This window comes from Rhinopithecus bieti, unplaced genomic scaffold (genome assembly GCF_001698545.2).
Source record: "Rhinopithecus bieti isolate Rb0 unplaced genomic scaffold, ASM169854v2 scaffold_33432, whole genome shotgun sequence".
Classification (NCBI taxonomy): Eukaryota; Metazoa; Chordata; class Mammalia; order Primates; family Cercopithecidae; genus Rhinopithecus; species Rhinopithecus bieti.
This window is the reverse complement of record NW_016814481.1, coordinates 474,501-492,455: the sequence shown is the minus strand read 5'-3', so window position 1 is coordinate 492,455 and position 17,955 is coordinate 474,501. Positions and strand designations below refer to the sequence as shown.

The following is a 17,955-nucleotide window of genomic DNA, read 5'->3' as shown; positions in this document are numbered from 1 at the left end:
GCACGGCTAATTTTTTTTTAATTTTTTATTTTTAGTAGAGATGGGGTTTCACCGTGTTAGCCAGGATGGTCTCGATCTCCTGATCTCGTGATCCGCCTGTCTTGGCCTCCCAAAGTGCTGGGATTCCAGGCCTGAGCCACGGCGCCCGGCCTCCTTCTTTCTTTTCTTTTTTTTTTTTTTTGGAGTTTCACTCTTGTTGCCCAAGCTGGAGTGCAATGGCGCAATCTCTGCTCATCACAACTTCTGTCTCCCAGGTTCAAGCGATTCTCCTGCCTCCGCCTCCCTAGTAGCTGGGATTACAGGCATGCACCACTATGCCTGGCTAATTTTGTATTTTTAGTAGATACGGGGTTTCTCCATGTTGAGAAACCTGACCTTAGTCTGGTCTCAAACTCCTGACCTTAGGTGATCCATCCGCCTCAGCCTCCCAAAGTGCTGGGATTACAGGTGTGAGACACCGTGCCCGGCCCTTTCTGTCTTTTTTTAAGACAGAGTCTTGCTCTGTCACCCAGGCTGGAGTGCAGTGGCGTGATCTCGGCTCACTGCAACCTGTGCCTCCTGAGCTCAAGCGATTCTCCTGCCTCAGTCTCCTGAGTAGCTGGGATTACAGTCATACACCACCATACACAGCTAATTTTTTTTTTTTTTTTTTGTATTTTTTTAGTTGACATGGGGTTTCTTCCACCGTGCTGGCCAGGCTGGTCTCAAACTCCCGACCTCATATGATCTGCCCTTCTCCACCTCCCAAAGTGCGGGGATTACGGGTGTCAGCATTCCGGGTGCACGGCCGGATAAATACTGATTATAATAAATAATAAATACTGATTACGCCAGGCTCCATGCTGGATACTGGGACTACATTGATGGACCATAGTCCATTGTTATCCCTGCAGAGGCCCCTGCTGGGTAGTGCAGAGCTGGGCAGGAATGGGCAGGACTGGACAGGACACGGTGGCAGAAGGGGAGTTTGTTGCAGGGAGATAAGGCCAGTGGGTTATTTACCGGAGCAATGGTTAGGTTCCTAGCCAATCAGCACATTCCATCCCTCTGGCCCCCAGGGATTGGTTCTGGATGGACATATGACCAAATTTAGGCCAATGAGATTTAAGTTTGAGGCCTTCTGCTGAAGTCAGGGAAGAACGCCTGTTGGTTCTGGGAATATCTTAGCACCACATGCAGAAGCCTGCAGGTAGAGTTCAGAGTTCAAGAAAGAATTCATCTAAAAGATATCACTGAAGCCCCTGGATTCAGCTGTGCCTGAATGATACAGGTTTTCTGTTCATGAACCAATAAATGCCCTTGTTTGTATTAGCTAGTTCAGTTTGGGTTCTCCCTTTGCAATGAAAAGAGGCTTGCCAGGAACTCAAATATCTTGGTTCTTATTGCTGCTTCCCTGGGGACTAGGACTGGTACAGTAGTCCTGTCTCCCTAGGGTTACCCCATTACTCTGCTAACGAGACTGAGGAACCTCCACCCAATGTCCAAGCTAATGGCCATCCATCCCATGGGGAGTACTTGAGATAGGACCTGTTGTTCTCTTCTGGCGAAAACTAAGACCCGTCTCCTGTCTCACCCCACGAAGTGGGATTCTCAGGAGGTCACACAGCCCTAGGAAACATGAACAAATAACCACCTCTCTGGGCCCGTGTTTCTTAACTTTTTTTTTTTTTTTGAGATGGAATCTCGCACTGTCACCCAGGCTGGAGTGCAGTGATGCAATCTCGGCTCACTGCAACCTCCACCTCCCAGGTTCAAGAGATTCTCCTGCCTCAGCCTCCCGAGTAGCTGGGATTACAGGTGCCTGCTGCCACGCCTGGCTAGTTTTTTTGTATTTTTAGAAGAGACGGGGTTTCACCTTGTTGGCCAGGATGGTCTTGAACTCCTGACCTTAGGTAATCTGCCCACCTCAGCCTCCCAAAATTCTGGGATTACAGGCATGAGCCACGGCGCCCAGTCACTGTTTCTTGATCACTTCCTCCCTCCCCTGTATCACGGCCTGCCTTCTCTGGGATAAATACACTCAATCCTTGTCTCAAGCTCTACTTCTGGGAGACTCCAACTCAGGGCCTTGGCCACTCCCAAGCTGAGCAGACACTAAACTTTTTTTATTTTTTTATTTTTTTTTTGAGACGGAGTCTCACTGTCGCCCAGGCTGGAGTGCAGTGGTGTGATCTTGGCTCACTGTAACCTCCAGATCTCGGGTTCAAGTGATTCTCCGGCATTAGCCTTCAGAGTAGCTGGGATTACAGGCATGTGCCACCACGCCAAGCTAATTTTTGTATTTTTAGTAGAGATGGGGTTTCACCATGTTGGCCAGGCTGGTTTCAAACTCCTGACCTCAGGTGATCCACACGACTTGACCTCCCAAAGTGCTGGGATTACAGTTGTGAGCCACCGCACTCGGCCAACACTATACTTTTTAAAAAATATTTATTTTATTTTATTTTAGTTTAGTTTTGAGACAGAGTCTTGCTCTGTTGCCCAGGCTGGAGTGCAGTGGAGCAATCTCGGCTCACTGCAAGCTCCACCTCCTGGGTTCACGCCATTCTCCTGCCTCAGCCTCCCGAGTAGCTGGGACTACAGGTGCCCGCCACCTCGCCTGGCTAATTGTTTGTATTTTTTTTAGTAGAGACGGGGTTTCACCGTGGTCTTGATCTCCTGACCTCATGGTCCGCCTGCCACAGCCTCCCAAAGTGCTGGGATTACAGGCACGAGCCACCGCGCCCGGCCACTATACTTTTATTTTTATTTATTTATTCATTTTTGAGACAGGGTCTCACTGTTATCCAGGCTGGTGTGCAGTAGTATGAACATGGCTACCTGGGCTCGTGTGATCCTCCCACCTCAGCCTCCCTGGTAGCTGGGACTACAGGCAAGCACCACCATGCCCTGCTATGTTTTGTTTTGTTTTGTTTTGTTTGAGACAGAGTCTCACACTGTAGCCCAGGCTGGAGTGCAGTAGCATGATCTCCGCTCACTGCAACCTCCACCTCCCGGGTTCAAGCCATTTTCCTGCCTCAGCCTCCAGAGTAGCTGGGATTACAGGCACGTGCCACCACGCCAAGCTAATTTTTGTATTTTTAGTAGAGATGGGGTTTCACCATGCTGGCCAGGCTGGTCTTGAACTCCTGACCTCAGCTGATCCTCCCGCCTCGGCCTCCCAAAGTGCTGGGATTACAGGTGTGAGCCACTGTGCCTGGCTCCCGCTAAGTTTTAAAAAAATGTTTTTAGAGACGGGATCTCACCATTACTGCCCAGGCTGGTCTCGAACTCCTGGGCTTGAGCCATCCTCCTGCCTCAGCTTCCAAAAGTGTTGAGATTATACAGGCGTGAGCCACCACACCCAGCCACCATTCTTAAAATGTTCTACCCACTCCCTCATTTTGCTTCAAGACAGCTCTTTGAGGGAGGGGGTTTGCCATTCCCCCCCTCCTTTTTTTTTCTTTATTTAAAAACAGGGTTTTACTCTGTTACCCAGACTGGCGTGCAGTGGCACATAGCTTATTATAACCTCAAACTTGAGCCCAGGGGCTCAAGTGATCCTCCTGCCTTGGCCTCCTGAGTAGCTGGGACTATGGGTGTGCACCACTGTACCAGGCTAGTTATTATTGTTGTTATTATTATTATTATTATTATTATTAAGACAGAGTCTCGCTCTGTTGCCCAGGCTGGAGTGCAGTGATGTGATCTCCACCTCCCAGGTTCAAGCGATTCTCGTGTCTCAGTCTCTGGAGCAGCTAGGATTACAGGCGCGTGTCATCATGCCTAGCTAATTTTTGTATTTTTAGTAGAGACGGGGTTTCACCAGGTTGGCCTGGCTGCTCTGGAACTCCTGACCTCAGGTGATCCACCTGCCTAAGCCTCCCAAAGTGCTGGGATTACAGGTGTGAGCCACAGAGCCCAGCCCAGACTATTTTTTTTTTTAATTTATTTTTAGAGACAGGGTCTCACTATATTGCCCCGTCTGGTCTCAAATTCCTGGCCTCAAGAGATCCTCCTAGCCAGATGCAGTGGCTCACACCTATAATCCCAACACTTTGGGAGGCTGAGGTGGGCAAATCACCTGAGGTCAGGAGTTCGAGACCAGCCTGGCCAACTTGGCAAAACCCTGTCTGTACAAAAACTACAAAAATTAGCTGGGCATGGTAGCAGGCGCCCATAATCCCAGCTACTCAGGAGGCTGAGGCAGGAGAATCAGTTGATCCCCGGAGGTGGAGGTTACAGTGAGCCTAGATCGCGCCACTGCATTCCAGCCTAGGTGACAGAGTGACAGAGTGAGACTCTGTCTCAAAAAAAAAAAAAAAAAAAAAAGAGATCCTCCTGTCTCAGCTTCCCAAAGCACTGGGATTACAGATATAAGCCACAGCACCCAGCCTGTCAATTCCATTTTATGTGTGGGAAAGCTGAGGTCTGGGCAGGAGAAGGACCTGTCTGAAGCCGCCCTGTTGCTAAGTGATGGGTCTGGGAGATTTGAGCTTAGGTGGAGACCAGCTTGGCGTCCCCATCCACGGGTGCGAAAGCCGTGGGATATGCCAGGCACTGTTCTGAATGCACACTTCATATAATCCTTACAACACTGGGGGAGTATGGGGTGGTGAGCCAACCGTTACCCCACTTGACAGAGAGGGAAACCAAGGCCCTGAGAGGTGGCACAGCCCAGGTTCAAACCCAGGCAGGCTGGCACCAAGCTCACACTCTTAACCACCAGGCTGATGCCTGGATATATGTAATTTCCTTCCAGGCGGCTGTGGCCATTTGTCAGGGGAGGAGGGGGCGGGTGTCTGGAGCAAGATCAGCCAGCAGAGGGGATATGGGTGCCAGGCAGCAGACCTGGTCAGGAGCTCCCAGGCTGGCATCTGGACTGCCAGGCTAACCTCAGGCCTCTCTAATCCCTCACTGCTGCCCGCCCCTGCTTCTGGGAACTCTCCTGTGCCCCGAAGCTCCCCCCATCCCTCCATCCCCACCCCTACTCCTGCGGTCGTCCCAAATACCAGACAGGACGAATCTCAGCTTTTCCCCAAACATTCCTTGTTCTTGTGGCCCGGCCCAGGCTGGCTGAGGTTACGAAAGCAGAGATGGGGTGGTTGTTGGCGGGGAGGGGGGGACCAAGGGGATGGGCTGGCCTGTCCTCACCACCCCATCCGGCCGCCTGCCCGTCCTCCCCAGGGCGGGGAAGGGGGTGGGCCAGCTCCCCCAAAGCCCCGGGAGAACAGGCTGTTGTGGGGGGGTGGCCTGGGTCTGGAGATGGGGGGCAGTGGTGGCCACAGCAGAGACTCCAGGAGGTGACCGCCTGGTTTCCATTAGGGAGTCCTGGTCAGCAGCTTGGGCGAGATGGCAGAGTCAGGGCTGGCCATGGTAAGGTGGGGCACGGGAGGGTCTGAGGGTGGGGCCTGCCTGCCTCCCCACCCCCACTCTGCCAACTGGCCACTGCCTCCCCACTAAGACCCTCCCCGAGGAGGGGATGCTCCAGTCACCATGGCGACCCCGCGCCCAGCCTGGAGACACGCTGACCCTCCCTTCCCCACAGTGGCTGAGCCTGCTGCTGCTCCTGCTGTTGCCGGGCCCCCTGCCCGTGGCTGGCATGGAGGACGCTGCCTTCCCCCACCTTGGGGAGAGCTCGCAGCCCCCACCCCGGGCCTGCCCCCCGCGCTGCTCCTGCCCCCGAGTCGACACTGTGGACTGTGATGGCTTGGACCTTCGGGTGTTCCCGGACAACATCACCAGAGCCGCTCAGCACCTCTCCCTGCAGGTGGGGCCCAGGGAGGGGAGTGGGGGCACCCAGGGCTGAGACCCAGAGGTGAGGGGAGCTGGAGGGGTGCCCTGGGGCTGAGGAGCGTGGTGGGGTGTAGGAACACACGTGCGGGAGGGCGGCGCGGAGCTGGCTGTGATGGAGCTTTGCCTTGGCAAATTGGCTCTGCATGTCCCAGGTGAGAGGGGTGAGTGTGGACATGCTGGAAGTTGTTGGGGACTGAGGGTTAGTGGGTGTTAGGGTCAACATCCCGGCGGTTATAGTGTTGTTTGGAGTCGGTGTGATGGGGAGTTTGGGGTTATCGGGATGTTGTGGCATTGGGGGTTGATGGTGGGGGTGGTGGCACATTTGGGGTCGATGGTGGGGGTGNGTGATGGCGCATTTGGGGGCGGTTGTGGGGGTGATGGCGCATTTGGGGGCGGTTGTGGGGGTGATGGCGCATTTGGGGGCGGTTGTGGGGGTGATGGCGCATTTGGGGGCGGTTGTGGGGGTGATGGCGCATTTGGGGGCGGTTGTGGGGGTGATGGCGCATTTGGGGGCGGTTGTGGGGGTGATGGCGCATTTGGGGGCGGTTGTGGGGGTGATGGCGCATTTGGGGGCGGTTGTGGGGGTGATGGCGCATTTGGGGGCGGTTGTGGGGGTGATGGCGCATTTGGGGGCGGTTGTGGGGGTGATGGCGCATTTGGGGGCGGTTGTGGGGGTGATGGCGCATTTGGGGGCGGTTGTGGGGGTGATGGCGCATTTGGGGGCGGTTGTGGGGGTGATGGCGCATTTGGGGGCGGTTGTGGGGGTGATGGCGCATTTGGGATCGGTTGTGGGTGTGATGGCGTATTTAGGGTCGGTTGTGGGGTGATGGCACATTTGGGGTCGATTGTGGGGGTGATGGCACTTTTGGGGTTGATTGTGGGGGTGTTGGGGGACTTGGGGTCGGTTGTGGGGTGATGGCGCATTTGGGGTCGGTTGTGCGGGTTTGGGGTTTGACATCTTGGCAGTTACAAGACCGGTCAGGATGATGGGGTGTTTAGGATCAACTGTGGGGGTGATGATGGGATGAGGCTGGTTTGGGCTGATGGGAAGTTGAGAATCAGTGCTTGGGGTCACTTGGTCATGGGGTCACAGGTGTGAACACCCCAACTTTCGCCCTGCAGAACAACCAGCTCCAGGAACTCCCCTACAATGAGCTGTCCCGCCTCAGTGGCCTGCGAACCCTCAACCTCCACAACAACCTCATCTCCTCAGAAGGTGAGGGGGCAGAGGGAGGCAGCCTCTCTGGGGCTGTAGGACTGCCCGAGGTCTCAGCTGCCATCCCCTTCCCCCGCCCCGTCTGCGGGCAGCTCTGTCGCAGTTCCCAGAACTGCCCTTTGCTGAGCAGGATGGAAATGCAGGGGCTGGGGTGGGGGTTGGGGGCTGTGGCTTTTGAGTAGGGATGGGGAGGAGGGGATCTGAGGGCCTGGGGAGGCTCTGCCAGTTCCCGGCCCAGAGCCCTGAGGCAGCTGGGAGCCCAGACTCCCCCTCCACCCAAGACCAGGCCTTCACTGCCCCCCCACTCTCCCAGGCCTTCCTGACGAGGCCTTCGAGTCCCTCACCCAGCTGCAGCACATCTACGTGGCTCACAACAAGGTGAGCCCCCAGCCCCACCCGCAGGCTGAGCCCAGGGAGGGTGCAGCTTCGGTCACACAGCCCAGGGTGTGGAGGGGACAGCTCTGCTGGGGAAGGGGTGGGGCCAGGGCGCACCAGGACCAGTGCGGCTGTGGGCTGTGTCCCTACAGCTCTCAGTGGCCCCTCAGTTTCTGCCCCGGTCCCTCCGCGTTGCGGATCTGGCTGCCAACCAAGTGATGGAGATCTTCCCCCTCACCTTTGGGGAGAAGCCGGCACTCAGGTAGGCCCTGGCCCAGCCCAGGCCCCCAGGCCTCAGATACGTCTGGGTCACGCCTGGCTCTAGGAGCAATGAGGGAGTTAAGACCTTGCCCTCGGCCGGGCGCAGTGGCGCACTCCTGTAATCCCAGCACTTTGGGAGGCCAAGGTGGGAGGATCATCTGGGATCAGGGGTTCGAGACCAGCCTGGCCAAGTCTCTACATAAAATACAGAAATTAGCTGGGTGTGGTGGCACATGCCTGTAATCCCAGCCACTCAGGAGGCTGAGGTAGGACACTTGCTTGAACCTGGGAGGTGGAGGTTGCAGTGAGAGGTGATCGTGCCGCTGCACTCAAGCCTGGGTGACAGAGTGAGACTCTGTCTCAAAATTAAAAAAAAAAAAAAAAATGCCTTGCCCTGGAGGGCTTAACTGGGGGCAGATCCCTTGCTTGGGGAGTGGGAGGAGGGCACAGTTCTACCCTGGGAGGAGAGTGAGGCGGGAGACAGGGCCCTGTATGCTGTGTCAGAACTCCAGACTGAGGTGGAGACAGTGTGTGCAGGGATACACACACACTCTCACACAGACTCACATACACACCTGCACACACAACCACATGAACACATGCTCATGCACACACATGCAATCACGTGCACACACAAGCACACAGACTCACATACACACCTGCACACCCAATCACATGCACACAGGCACACACTCATGCATGCACACACAATCACATCCTCACACAAGCACACACACAGACTCACATACACACCTGCACACACTTCCAATCACATGCACACAGGCACATACTCATGCACATATGTACACACATGCACCCACGCACTCTTGCACATGCATATATACACACACAGTTGCGCACTCATAAACACACACACATACACACTTATGTACAGGCACATAGCACACACTTGCGTATACACACATGCACACCCACACACTCTTACAATCACACGTGCACACACACTCCACATATGCACACACTCGTTACACATACACACTGCTCACACACATGCACACACATCTATTCATACAACACATACACTCACCTGCACACCTACACACAGTCACATGCACACATGCACAATTACTCTCACACAGACCCTACACATGCACACACACACACACACTCTGAAGGCGATGCTGAGCAGAGTATGGTGTGGGAGCAGGGTGGTGGGAGGCGAGGGGCAGGCTGGTGGCCGGAGCCTGGCTCTCCTCAGGTCCGTGTACCTCCACAACAACCAGCTGAGCAACGCTGGCCTGCCCCCTGACGCCTTCCGCGGCTCCGAGGCTGTCGCCACCCTCAGCCTCTCCAACAACCGGCTCAGTTACCTGCCGCCCAGCCTGCCACCCTCACTTGAGCGGCTCCACCTGCAGGTAGCCCTGCTGTAGGTCCCACCCTGGGCCAGACTCCCTTCATCTCTTTCCAGGGGGGACCCCTCCAGTTCCCAGCTTTCCATCCTTCCCAATTGCCCCTCAGAATTCCAGTGGTCGGAGTTATCTTTCTTTGAATCACTTTACTGGAAATCGCTTTGAGCTCAAGGCAAGCTCCCCGTCACTCCCTTACTCAAGAGCCTTCTGTGGCTTCCCGCTGCCCTCATCCCAGACTCAGGTCTCAGTCTCTTCTCCCTTCTCCAGAACAATCTCATCTCCAAGGTGCCCCGAGGAGCCCTGAGCCGCCAGACTCAACTCCGGGAGCTCTACCTCCAGCACAACCAGCTGACCGACAGCGGCCTGGATGCCACCACCTTCAGGTACAGGATGGTAGGAGACAGAAGGGGCTGAGAATTTACAGTCGGGGGTCCCAACCTTCAGTCCCCCTTCCCTGGATGGCTCCTAAGCCACGGCCTCATTTACTGAGTGTCTGCTGTTCACTGGGCTTGGCAGAGCACTGGGTAGGTGTCCCTGTTCCCCACAGCCCTGCACTGACATCGTAAGTCTCACATGCATTTCCATCTCGCCTCTACCCTGGTCACCCCCGTAGCTAACTCTCAGGCTGGAATCTGCCCTGAGCACCCCAAGTTTACCTCCCACCCAGCTCTCTCAACGCATCACTCCCAAATTGAAATCTCCAGCTTAAATCTGTCTCAGGACCACCCCCCAACCTCCCCGCCAAAATCTGTCAGGCACCCCACTCCAAGTGCCCCACCTGACACCGACCCTCTCTCCTACCAGCAAGCTGCATAGCCTTGAATACCTGGATCTCTCCCATAACCAGCTGACCACCGTGCCGGCCGGCCTGCCCCGGACCCTGGCTATCCTGCACCTGGGCCGCAACCGCATCCGACAGGTGGAGGCGGCTCGGCTGCACGGGGCGCGTGGTTTGCGCTATTTGTTGCTGCAGCACAACCAGCTGGGGAGCTCAGGGCTGCCCGCTGGGGTTCTGCGGCCGCTGCGGGGCCTGCACACACTGCACCTCTATGGCAATGGGCTGGACCGCGTGCCCCTGGCCCTGCCCCGCCGCCTGCGCGCCCTGGTGCTGCCCCACAACCACGTGGCCACGCTGGGTGCCCGCGACCTGGCCGCCACACCAGGCCTGATGGAGCTTAACTTGGCCTATAACCGCCTGACCAGCGCCCGCGTGCACCACCGGGCCTTCCGCCGGCTGCGCGCCCTGCGCAGCCTCGACCTGGCGGGGAATCAGCTAACCCGGCTGCCCATGGGCCTGCCCACTGGCCTGCACACCCTGCGGCTGCAACGCAACCAGCTGCGGATGCTCGAGCCCGAACCTCTGACCGGCCTGGACCAATTGCAGGAGCTCAGCCTGGCGCACAACCGGCTCCGGGTCGGTGACATCGGGCCAGGCACCTGGCATGAGCTCCAAGCCCTCCAGGTCAGGCACAGGCTGGTTAGCCACACTATCCCCAGGGCCCCTCCATCCCCCTGCCTGCACTGCCACATCCCAAACATTCTAGTTAGCTGGTCAAGCAATCAGAACAAGAAAATGGTAAGAGTGGGTTAGAAGGTGATGAGGAGGCTGGGTGAGGTGGCTCATGCCTGTAATCCCAGTGCTTTGGGAAGCCAAGGCAGGAGAATTGCTTTAGGCTATGGGTTTGAGACCAGCCTGGCAAAATAGCAAGAGCCTATCTCTACCAAAAAAACCTAGCCAAGCATGGTGTTGCATGCCTGTAGTCCCAGCTATTCAGGAGACTGAGGCGAGAGGATTGCTTGAGCCCATAAGTTTGAGGCAGCAATGAGCCATGATCGGGCCACGGCCCTTCAGACTGGGCAACAGAGCAAGACCCTTCTCTTGAAAAAAAAAAAAGTGATGAGAGAGGTATGGTGCGATTCAATAACTGAATCATTTAATCAAGTGGGGACCCATCTGTCTGTGCCTTCCCGGTAAGGGCTTTAGTTTACCACTGCAGAGGGGAGAAATTTGGCAGTCATGTGGGGTGGGGGCAGAAGGGACAGGCTGGTATGAAGGAGGCAGGAGACTTTCAAGGAGAGAGGTTGGGGGCTGGCTGAGCTGAGTGGCTCAGGCCTGTGGCTGCCACAACGCCATCTATAACCCCCTGCCCAGATGTTGGACCTCAGCCACAACGAGCTGTCCTTTGTGCCCCCGGACCTGCCTGAGGCCCTAGAGGAGCTGCACCTTGAGGGCAATCGCATCGGCCACGTGGGCCCCGAGGCCTTCCTCAGCACGCCCCGCCTGCATGCCCTCTTCCTCAGGTGCCCCAAGGGTGGCCGGAGGGGTGGAGGTGGGCAGGGAAGGGCCTGGGAGGGTCACGACGGCCTCTCTGTGCAGGGCCAACAGGCTTCACATGACGAGCATCGCGGCCGAGGCCTTCCTGGGGCTCCCAAACCTGCGCGTGGTGGACACAGCAGGGAATCCGGAGCAGGTCCTGATCCAGCTGCCTCCCACCACCCCACGTGGGCCACGGGCAGGGGGCCCCTGATCCTGGAGAGGTCCAGCAGAGCAGCCCAGACTCCTGGGGCTCCGCTGGGCCGCGGACTGAAGAGACAACACCCACCGTGGGCCCTCTGTCTGGCTCTCCTGGGCCTCCAGGGTTGGGCCTGCTCTGCCTGGCACTGGCCAAGGCACCGAGGCACGCAGCTGGCATACTCCAGGCTCACAGACCACGCTGACCTGGCAGGACACGCCTTACCCCAAACTCCCAACACGGATGGAGGCAGCAACAATAAAGCCAAACCCTTCCAGTGCTCAGCACGGACCAAGCACCCTTCGGGGGCTCTGTCCACAGACTCCTCCCCACAACCAGTCCAGCTGGGGAAACTGAGGCTCTGGGATGCTAAGTGGGTCAGGACTGAATTTTGAGGTCCTAAGGCATACACTGGGGTCACCAAACAGCACCCTGTGCGACCCAGCCACGTGTGATTGCAGGGACGCCCAAGGCCACCCACTGAAAAAACACTGGGTGACAGATACAGGCCCCCTCACATGTATCCCCCCACACAGCAAGCATGGGAATGAAATGCACCCTTCAAGCTGGATGTATGGTGGTGACCTTCTGTAATCCACTACTCAGGAGGCTGAGGCAGGAGGATTACGTGAGCCCAGGAGTCGGAGGCTTCAATGAGCTGATTGTGCCACTGCACTCCAGCCTGGGAGACAGAGGGAAACTCGTCTCTAAAAAAAAAAAAAAAAAGCGCCTTTCACAAGCACACTGCCCCTCCCCAAACCTGCTCCCCTAACAGGCACCTCCCCTTCTACCTCCAGGGGAACTGGGGGGTGAGTGGGGAGACCTAGCCTGGCCACCGAGGGTCCGAGCAACAAACAGGACAGAGCTGGGCTGAGTGTGGCCCTGGCTATTTTATTCCATGTGCTGGCCCTGGGGACCCAGCTGGGCCAGGTCGACGCCCCTGGGGAGACAGTGGGGCTCGGCCAGCCTCAGCGGCTTCTTTGGGGTGCAGGAGGGCTTTGGGGTTAAGGCCGGGGAAGGACAGGAAGTAAAGTGCTTGCAGGGGCTCTCGGGGCTTGGTCCCAGCCACCCTCCCTGCTCCGGGGTGGGCCAGAAGCCGGACTCCCCTGGGCTGTGCAAACAGGACTCTCTGGGGCCCACCCAGGCCTGGGTGAGGGGAATACACTGGCTGGCAGGGATCGTTCCCCACACCCACAGCCACAGAGGCTCTGGCTGGGCTGAAGGCCCGGATGAGGGGCGAGTCCAGAACCGATTGTCCGCTGATTGTCTGCTTGTCTGGTCCGTGGCTGTGTCGGCTCTTCCCGGTGTCGGGGCCTGCTGCCCGCTTTCTAGGGGCTGCCCGCCCCACGGGCTCCTCACCTGCGGAGCCGCTGCAGCTGGGAGAGAGGCCCGTGGGGTCACCGGGGTGGGCTACGACCACAGTGATCCCCCAACCACCCCGTCTCCTGAGCTGCTCACCTCACTCTCTACCAGATTCCGCCTGTAGAGTGCCTCCTTTGCAGCCTCCTGTGGGGGATGGGCATTCAGCAGGTAGTCCCTGCAGGTCCCGCCCTGCCCGCTGCCCAGCGCCCACCCAGCCTGCGCCCAGCTCACCCTGCTGCCGTCATTGCCCAGGCGCCGGGCAGCCTCCGTGTAGAACTGCAGCTGCCGCTCCAGCTGGGCTGCATATTCTGAGAATGGATGGTGGGGGGATGGGGGCTTAGGGTGGGGTCTCGCTGCCCCCAACCCTCCTGTATTGTGTCCATCCCCAAGCCCATCCCCCACCAGATGCCCATCTCCGAACCCCTACCCCGTCGGATGCCCACGCCCCCCTGCTCCAGCTGTGCTCTCTGCCACTGGCTGCGTTGCATGATGTCCTGGTACTGCTGGGCCACTTCTGGGGGCACCGGCCGCCGCGCCTGCCTGAGGGCCAGGATCTAGAGGATACAGAGGGGCCTGTGAAGATCCCGCCAGGACTCCCCAGTCCTGCCCCATGGAGCCCGGCAGGACGGATACCCACCTTCCGCTCCAGACGCTCTTGGTCAAAGGCCAGCACACTGAGGCTATGCAGGGGCCGGGCTGATCTAAGGGGTGGAGGAAGGATAAGGGACTGCAGAGATTCCCCCCACCCAACCCTGTTAATTAAAAAGACACATTGGGCCAGGTACGGTGGCTCACGCCTGTAATCCCAGCACTTTGGGAGGCAGAGGCGAGCGGATCACGAGGTCAGGAGTTCGAGACCAGCCTGGCCAATATGGTGAAACTCAGTCTCTACTAAAAATATAAAAAAAAACTAGCCGGGCATGGTGGTGGGCGCCTGTAGTCCCAGCTACTTGGGAGGCTGAGGCAGAAGAATTGCTTGAACCTGGGAGGTGGAGGTTGCAGTGAGCTGAGGTCGCACCACTGCACTCCAGCCTGGGCGACAGAGCGAGATCCTGTCTCAAAAAAAAAAGAAAAAAAGGCCGGGCGCGGTGGCTCATGCCTGTAATCCCAGTACTTTGGGAGGCCAAGGCAGGCAGATCACCTGAGATCGGGAGTTTGAGACCAGCCTGACCAACATGGAGAAACTCCCGTCTCTACTAAAAATAGAAAAATTAGCTGGGTGTGGTGGCGCATGCCTGTAATCCTATCTACTCAGGAGGCTGAGGCAGGAGAATCGCTTGAACCCAGGAGGCGGAAGTTGCTGTGAGTCAAGATCGCGCCATTGCACTCCAGCCTGGGCGCCAGAGCTAGACTCCGTTTCAAAAAAAAAAAAAAAGACACTTTGGGCACTGGGGGTATGGTGGGAGATAGGCGATACCCACCCGGTGTTGCTGATCCCAAAACCTAGTGGGGATGATGGCTGCACACCCAGGAAACTATGATGCCTAGTGGTCAGGGAGGGCTTCCTGGAGGAGGTAACAGCCAAGCTGGGATCCAAAGAAGGAATCAGAGGTGGGCAGAGGAAAAAGCGTAGGGGTGTTGAGGGCATTGGAACCCACGGAAGTCCAGAGGCCAGTGAAAACTATTCATGGCCATGAACCACAGGAGGGAGTGGGGAGAGAGAAGCCTGGATATATTGACAATGGTCAGATCATAAAAGGTTTTAAAGACCAAACAAAGGAGTTTAAACTGGATCCTCTGGGAAAAGGGGTGCCAGGAAAGGTTTTGCAGCAGGAGAGGGACATGGTCCAATTTGTGCCTGGTGGGAAACTGTCCAGCTGGGGCTGAGAGGGGAATTGGGTGTTTTCTCTAGCATGCCCTGGCCCAGATACCTACCTGTTACCTGACTCCCTTGCAGGGGCAGGCACAGGAGGAGCCTTCCCTTTGGGCCCAGCAACCTGCTTCAGAGGAGAGAACCAGTCCTGTGAGTCCTGGGCCCCTGAACCAAGCTTCCCTCCCTGGGATTGCTGATGGGTAGGGGTGGGGGGTCTCACTGTGGGCACAGCTGCTGGCACAGGGTCAATGACCAGCCACCTCTCCGTCGTCGTCTCCAACTGCTGGGCTGTCAGTGGCTCCCGAATCCGAACCATCACCTCCAGTCGCCCCCCTGTGGGCCGGCGACCATCCAGGACCTGGATAGGGGTAAGGAGTAACTGTTGGTGGGAAGCAAGAAGTGACTAAAGGCCCAGGGCCAGGACCAGGGACAACAAGAGTGGCTTCTAAAATATGAGCCCATGGTATGGCTGAGATACCAGTTGATCATAATGGGGTGGGGTGCTGCAAGTATTTAGGGCTGGGCAGTAGGGAGGTCTGGGCCTCTGAGGGGAGGGGTTGGGTCAACAGACAGGCTCATAGGGGGCTCAAGGCAGGAACTGTCTTAATAATGTTAATGAGGCCGGGCGCGGTGGCTCAAGCCTGTAATCCCAGCACTTTGGGAGGCCGAGACAGGCGGATCACGAGGTCAGGAGATCGAGACCATCCTGGCTAACGCTGAAACCCCGTCTCTACCAAAAAAATACAAAAAAAAAAACTAGCCGGGCGAGGTGGCGGGCGCCTGTAGTCCCAGCTACTCGGGAGGCTGAGGCAGGAGAATGGCGTAAACCCGGGAGGCGGAGCTTGCAGTGAGCTGAGATCCGGCCACTGCACTCCAGCCCGGGCGACAGAGCGAGACTCCGTCTCCAAAAAAAAAAAAAAAAAAAAAAAAAAAAAAAAAAAAAATAATGTTAATGAGTGGCATGGCCATACCAGAGCATGCGGATGAATGTCCACCTCTCACCTCAAGGATCTCCCGGACTTCACATGCTGTCTCCAGTGCATCCAGCTTCAGCTGGGCTGTCCCCAGCACCCGGTCAGTCTTGAACAGCCCCCTGTGTGTACATGTGTATAGTGCGGACAGGATGGTTGGTTCAGAGGAGCTCCCCTCCCCTGGAGCCCACCCAGCGGCCATGGCTCCCTCTAGCTCACCCTTTGTGAACCACTTCGAACTTGATGCCCTTGGTCTGGATGGCCCTTCGGAAGCCACGGTGGCTGCGGTTGATGCAGAGTTTGAACTGCTCCTTGAACTCTGCAGGGGGAAGGAGGGAGAGGAAGTTGGGTGGGGTCAGGCCATGGTCTTACATCCCTTCTGCTGCAAGGGAGTAGGGGTAGGGTGCTTCCAGCTGAAGCTCACCAGGGGAATCTGTGTTCTTGATCACACTGGTCTTGTCTTTCTGAGCTTCTTCCTATGACCAGAGAGGAGGCAGGAAATCTTGGGGGCCTGGGACCTGGCTTTGGCTCACTGAGTCTGCAGCCCTCCCCTCCTCAGCTCCCCACATACCACATTGGGATAGGGGAAGTCAAACCGAACAAAGACATCCAGATCGCCAGGGGACAGTCCTGTGGGCAAACAAGGGTCAGAGCTGGGCAGAGAGGGGGTCCCCATGACCCTGACCCCTGCCTACAGCCCCCTCACCTGGGGGTGTGGGCAAGTTGATGCCCTTCACGACGAAGAGGAGCATGTCGTTGCTGCTGAGGTCAGGGAAGATCCTTCCGGGTGGGCAGGTGGGCAGGCAGGTGGGCAGGGAAACAGAGGTACCTCAGTCCCACTGCCCACCTGCCTTTTCTTCCTCCAGTGGGGGCTGGGAACAAACCCGACCCTGGCCTTTGGGGGCGTCTCAGCTCCTGGGCTAATTTTAGAATCAGACAGACTAGAGTTCTCTGTTCAGGTCAGCAATGGATCACTTTTGAGTCTTTTCTTCAGTCCGCGTATATTTATTTGGTACCTACTGTGTGCTAGGTACCCTAGCTGCTAGGTGACATTCCCTTTACTTAATAGTTCTTGAGTCCTACTAAGCATCAGCCAGTGCCCTAGCTGCTAGGAGATAGTCCCTTCATTTCTCAATATTTCTTGAGCACCTACTATGTGCCAGCCAGTACCCTAGCTGCTGGGGATCTAGAATTAAACAAGAAATACCCATACCCTGTGCTCAATCTAGCTGAGTGGACAGATGAGCACAAGTACCTAAATAGAGAAACAATAGAAAACTCAGCAGAGAGGGAAGAGGGGAGTGTGCTCAGAAGAGACTGCTTGGAGAGACAGGGAGGGCCTCTCAGAGGGAAGGTGACATCATAGATGACTCTAGATGTCAACAGGGAGCTGCCACATGGAGACCTGGGGAAGAGGGTGAAGGCAGAAGAAATAGCTGATGCAGAGGCTTGGGGTAGGAACATACTTGGTTTGTAGGAGCGACCAAAAAGAGTCCCAGGTGGCCAGAGCTGAGTGAAGCGGGGACAGGAGGCAGAGAGGAGGTGACAGGGAGCCAGGCTGTGTGGAGACTGGGGAGCCAGGGTAAGGGATGTGGGTTATCCCAGGGGCAGCTGGGAACCACTGGAGGGCCAGTGGCTGCACCTAACCTCGTTTAGAAAGTGGAGAAAATGGGCCGGGTGCAGTGGCTCACGCCTGTAATCCCAGCACTTTGGGAGGCCAAGGCAGGTAGATCATTTGAGGAAATCTGCTTGGCCAACTGAGTGAAACCCTGTCTCTACTAGAAATACAAAAATTAGCTGGGCATGGTGGCGGGCGCCTATAATCCCAGCTATTCGGGAGGCTGAGGCAAGAGAATTGCTTGAACCTGGGAGGCAGAGGTTGAAGTGAGCTGAGACTGCACCACTGTACTCCAGCCTGGGTGACAAAGTGAGACTGTCTCAGAAAGAGACAAAAACAGATTAGAAGAAAACACTTGCAAAAAAACATGTGTATATAAAGGAACCTATTCCCAGAATATATGAAAAACTCTTAAAAATTCAATAATTGCTAAACAAATTAGAAATGTGCGAACAATCTGAATAAATACTTAATAACATATATGGATAAGCAAATGAATAGTTGCTCAACATCATTTGTCATTAGGGAAACACAAACTGAAACTACAATGAAATATCACTACACACCTAATAGAATTGATAAAAATAATAATGGAAGACAATGCAAATTACTGGGGTGGGGGTGAGGGGATGTAGGGCAACAGGAACTCTCACTCATTGCTGATGGGAATACAAAACAGTA

General features: G+C 56.3%; 2 protein-coding genes across 6 annotated transcripts in view; one reads left to right on the top strand and one right to left on the bottom strand.

The window, feature by feature from the left end:
• Window positions 1–5,048: 5,048 nt before the first annotated feature.
• Window positions 5,049–12,075, top strand: PODNL1 (podocan like 1). 2 transcript variants are annotated; one of them, XM_017851262.1, is made up of 10 exons: window positions 5,049–5,355; window positions 5,528–5,749; window positions 6,898–6,991; window positions 7,305–7,369; window positions 7,519–7,628; window positions 8,847–9,003; window positions 9,265–9,380; window positions 9,802–10,459; window positions 11,150–11,298; window positions 11,375–12,075. In XM_017851262.1, the coding sequence occupies exons 1-10, from the start codon at window positions 5,332–5,334 to the stop codon at window positions 11,523–11,525; spliced, it is 1,746 nt and encodes a 581-aa protein (XP_017706751.1). In that variant the 5' UTR covers window positions 5,049–5,331; the 3' UTR covers window positions 11,526–12,075. The 2 variants fall into 2 exon arrangements, with proteins under 2 accessions (XP_017706751.1, XP_017706750.1); XM_017851261.1 differs by lacking the exons at window positions 7,519–7,628; window positions 8,847–9,003 and having other exon boundaries at window positions 5,269–5,355; window positions 11,150–12,075.
• Window positions 12,076–12,381: 306 nt separating this feature from the next.
• CC2D1A (coiled-coil and C2 domain containing 1A) overlaps window positions 12,382–17,955 on the bottom strand; it is an 11,925-nt gene continuing 6,351 nt past the window's right edge. For all 4 annotated transcript variants that reach the window (XM_017851257.1, XM_017851258.1, XM_017851259.1 and 1 more), the window contains exons 12-23: window positions 16,363–16,436; window positions 16,228–16,286; window positions 16,081–16,132; window positions 15,876–15,975; window positions 15,688–15,778; window positions 14,906–15,043; window positions 14,748–14,812; window positions 13,510–13,573; window positions 13,300–13,426; window positions 13,104–13,180; window positions 12,969–13,016; window positions 12,382–12,886 (exon numbers count right to left, since the gene is read on the bottom strand). In XM_017851257.1, the coding sequence (XP_017706746.1) occupies window positions 12,866–12,886; window positions 12,969–13,016; window positions 13,104–13,180; window positions 13,300–13,426; window positions 13,510–13,573; window positions 14,748–14,812; window positions 14,906–15,043; window positions 15,688–15,778; window positions 15,876–15,975; window positions 16,081–16,132; window positions 16,228–16,286; window positions 16,363–16,436 (916 nt within the window). In that variant the 3' untranslated portion in view covers window positions 12,382–12,865. The remainder of the gene's footprint in view (window positions 12,887–12,968; window positions 13,017–13,103; window positions 13,181–13,299; window positions 13,427–13,509; window positions 13,574–14,747; window positions 14,813–14,905; window positions 15,044–15,687; window positions 15,779–15,875; window positions 15,976–16,080; window positions 16,133–16,227; window positions 16,287–16,362; window positions 16,437–17,955) is intronic.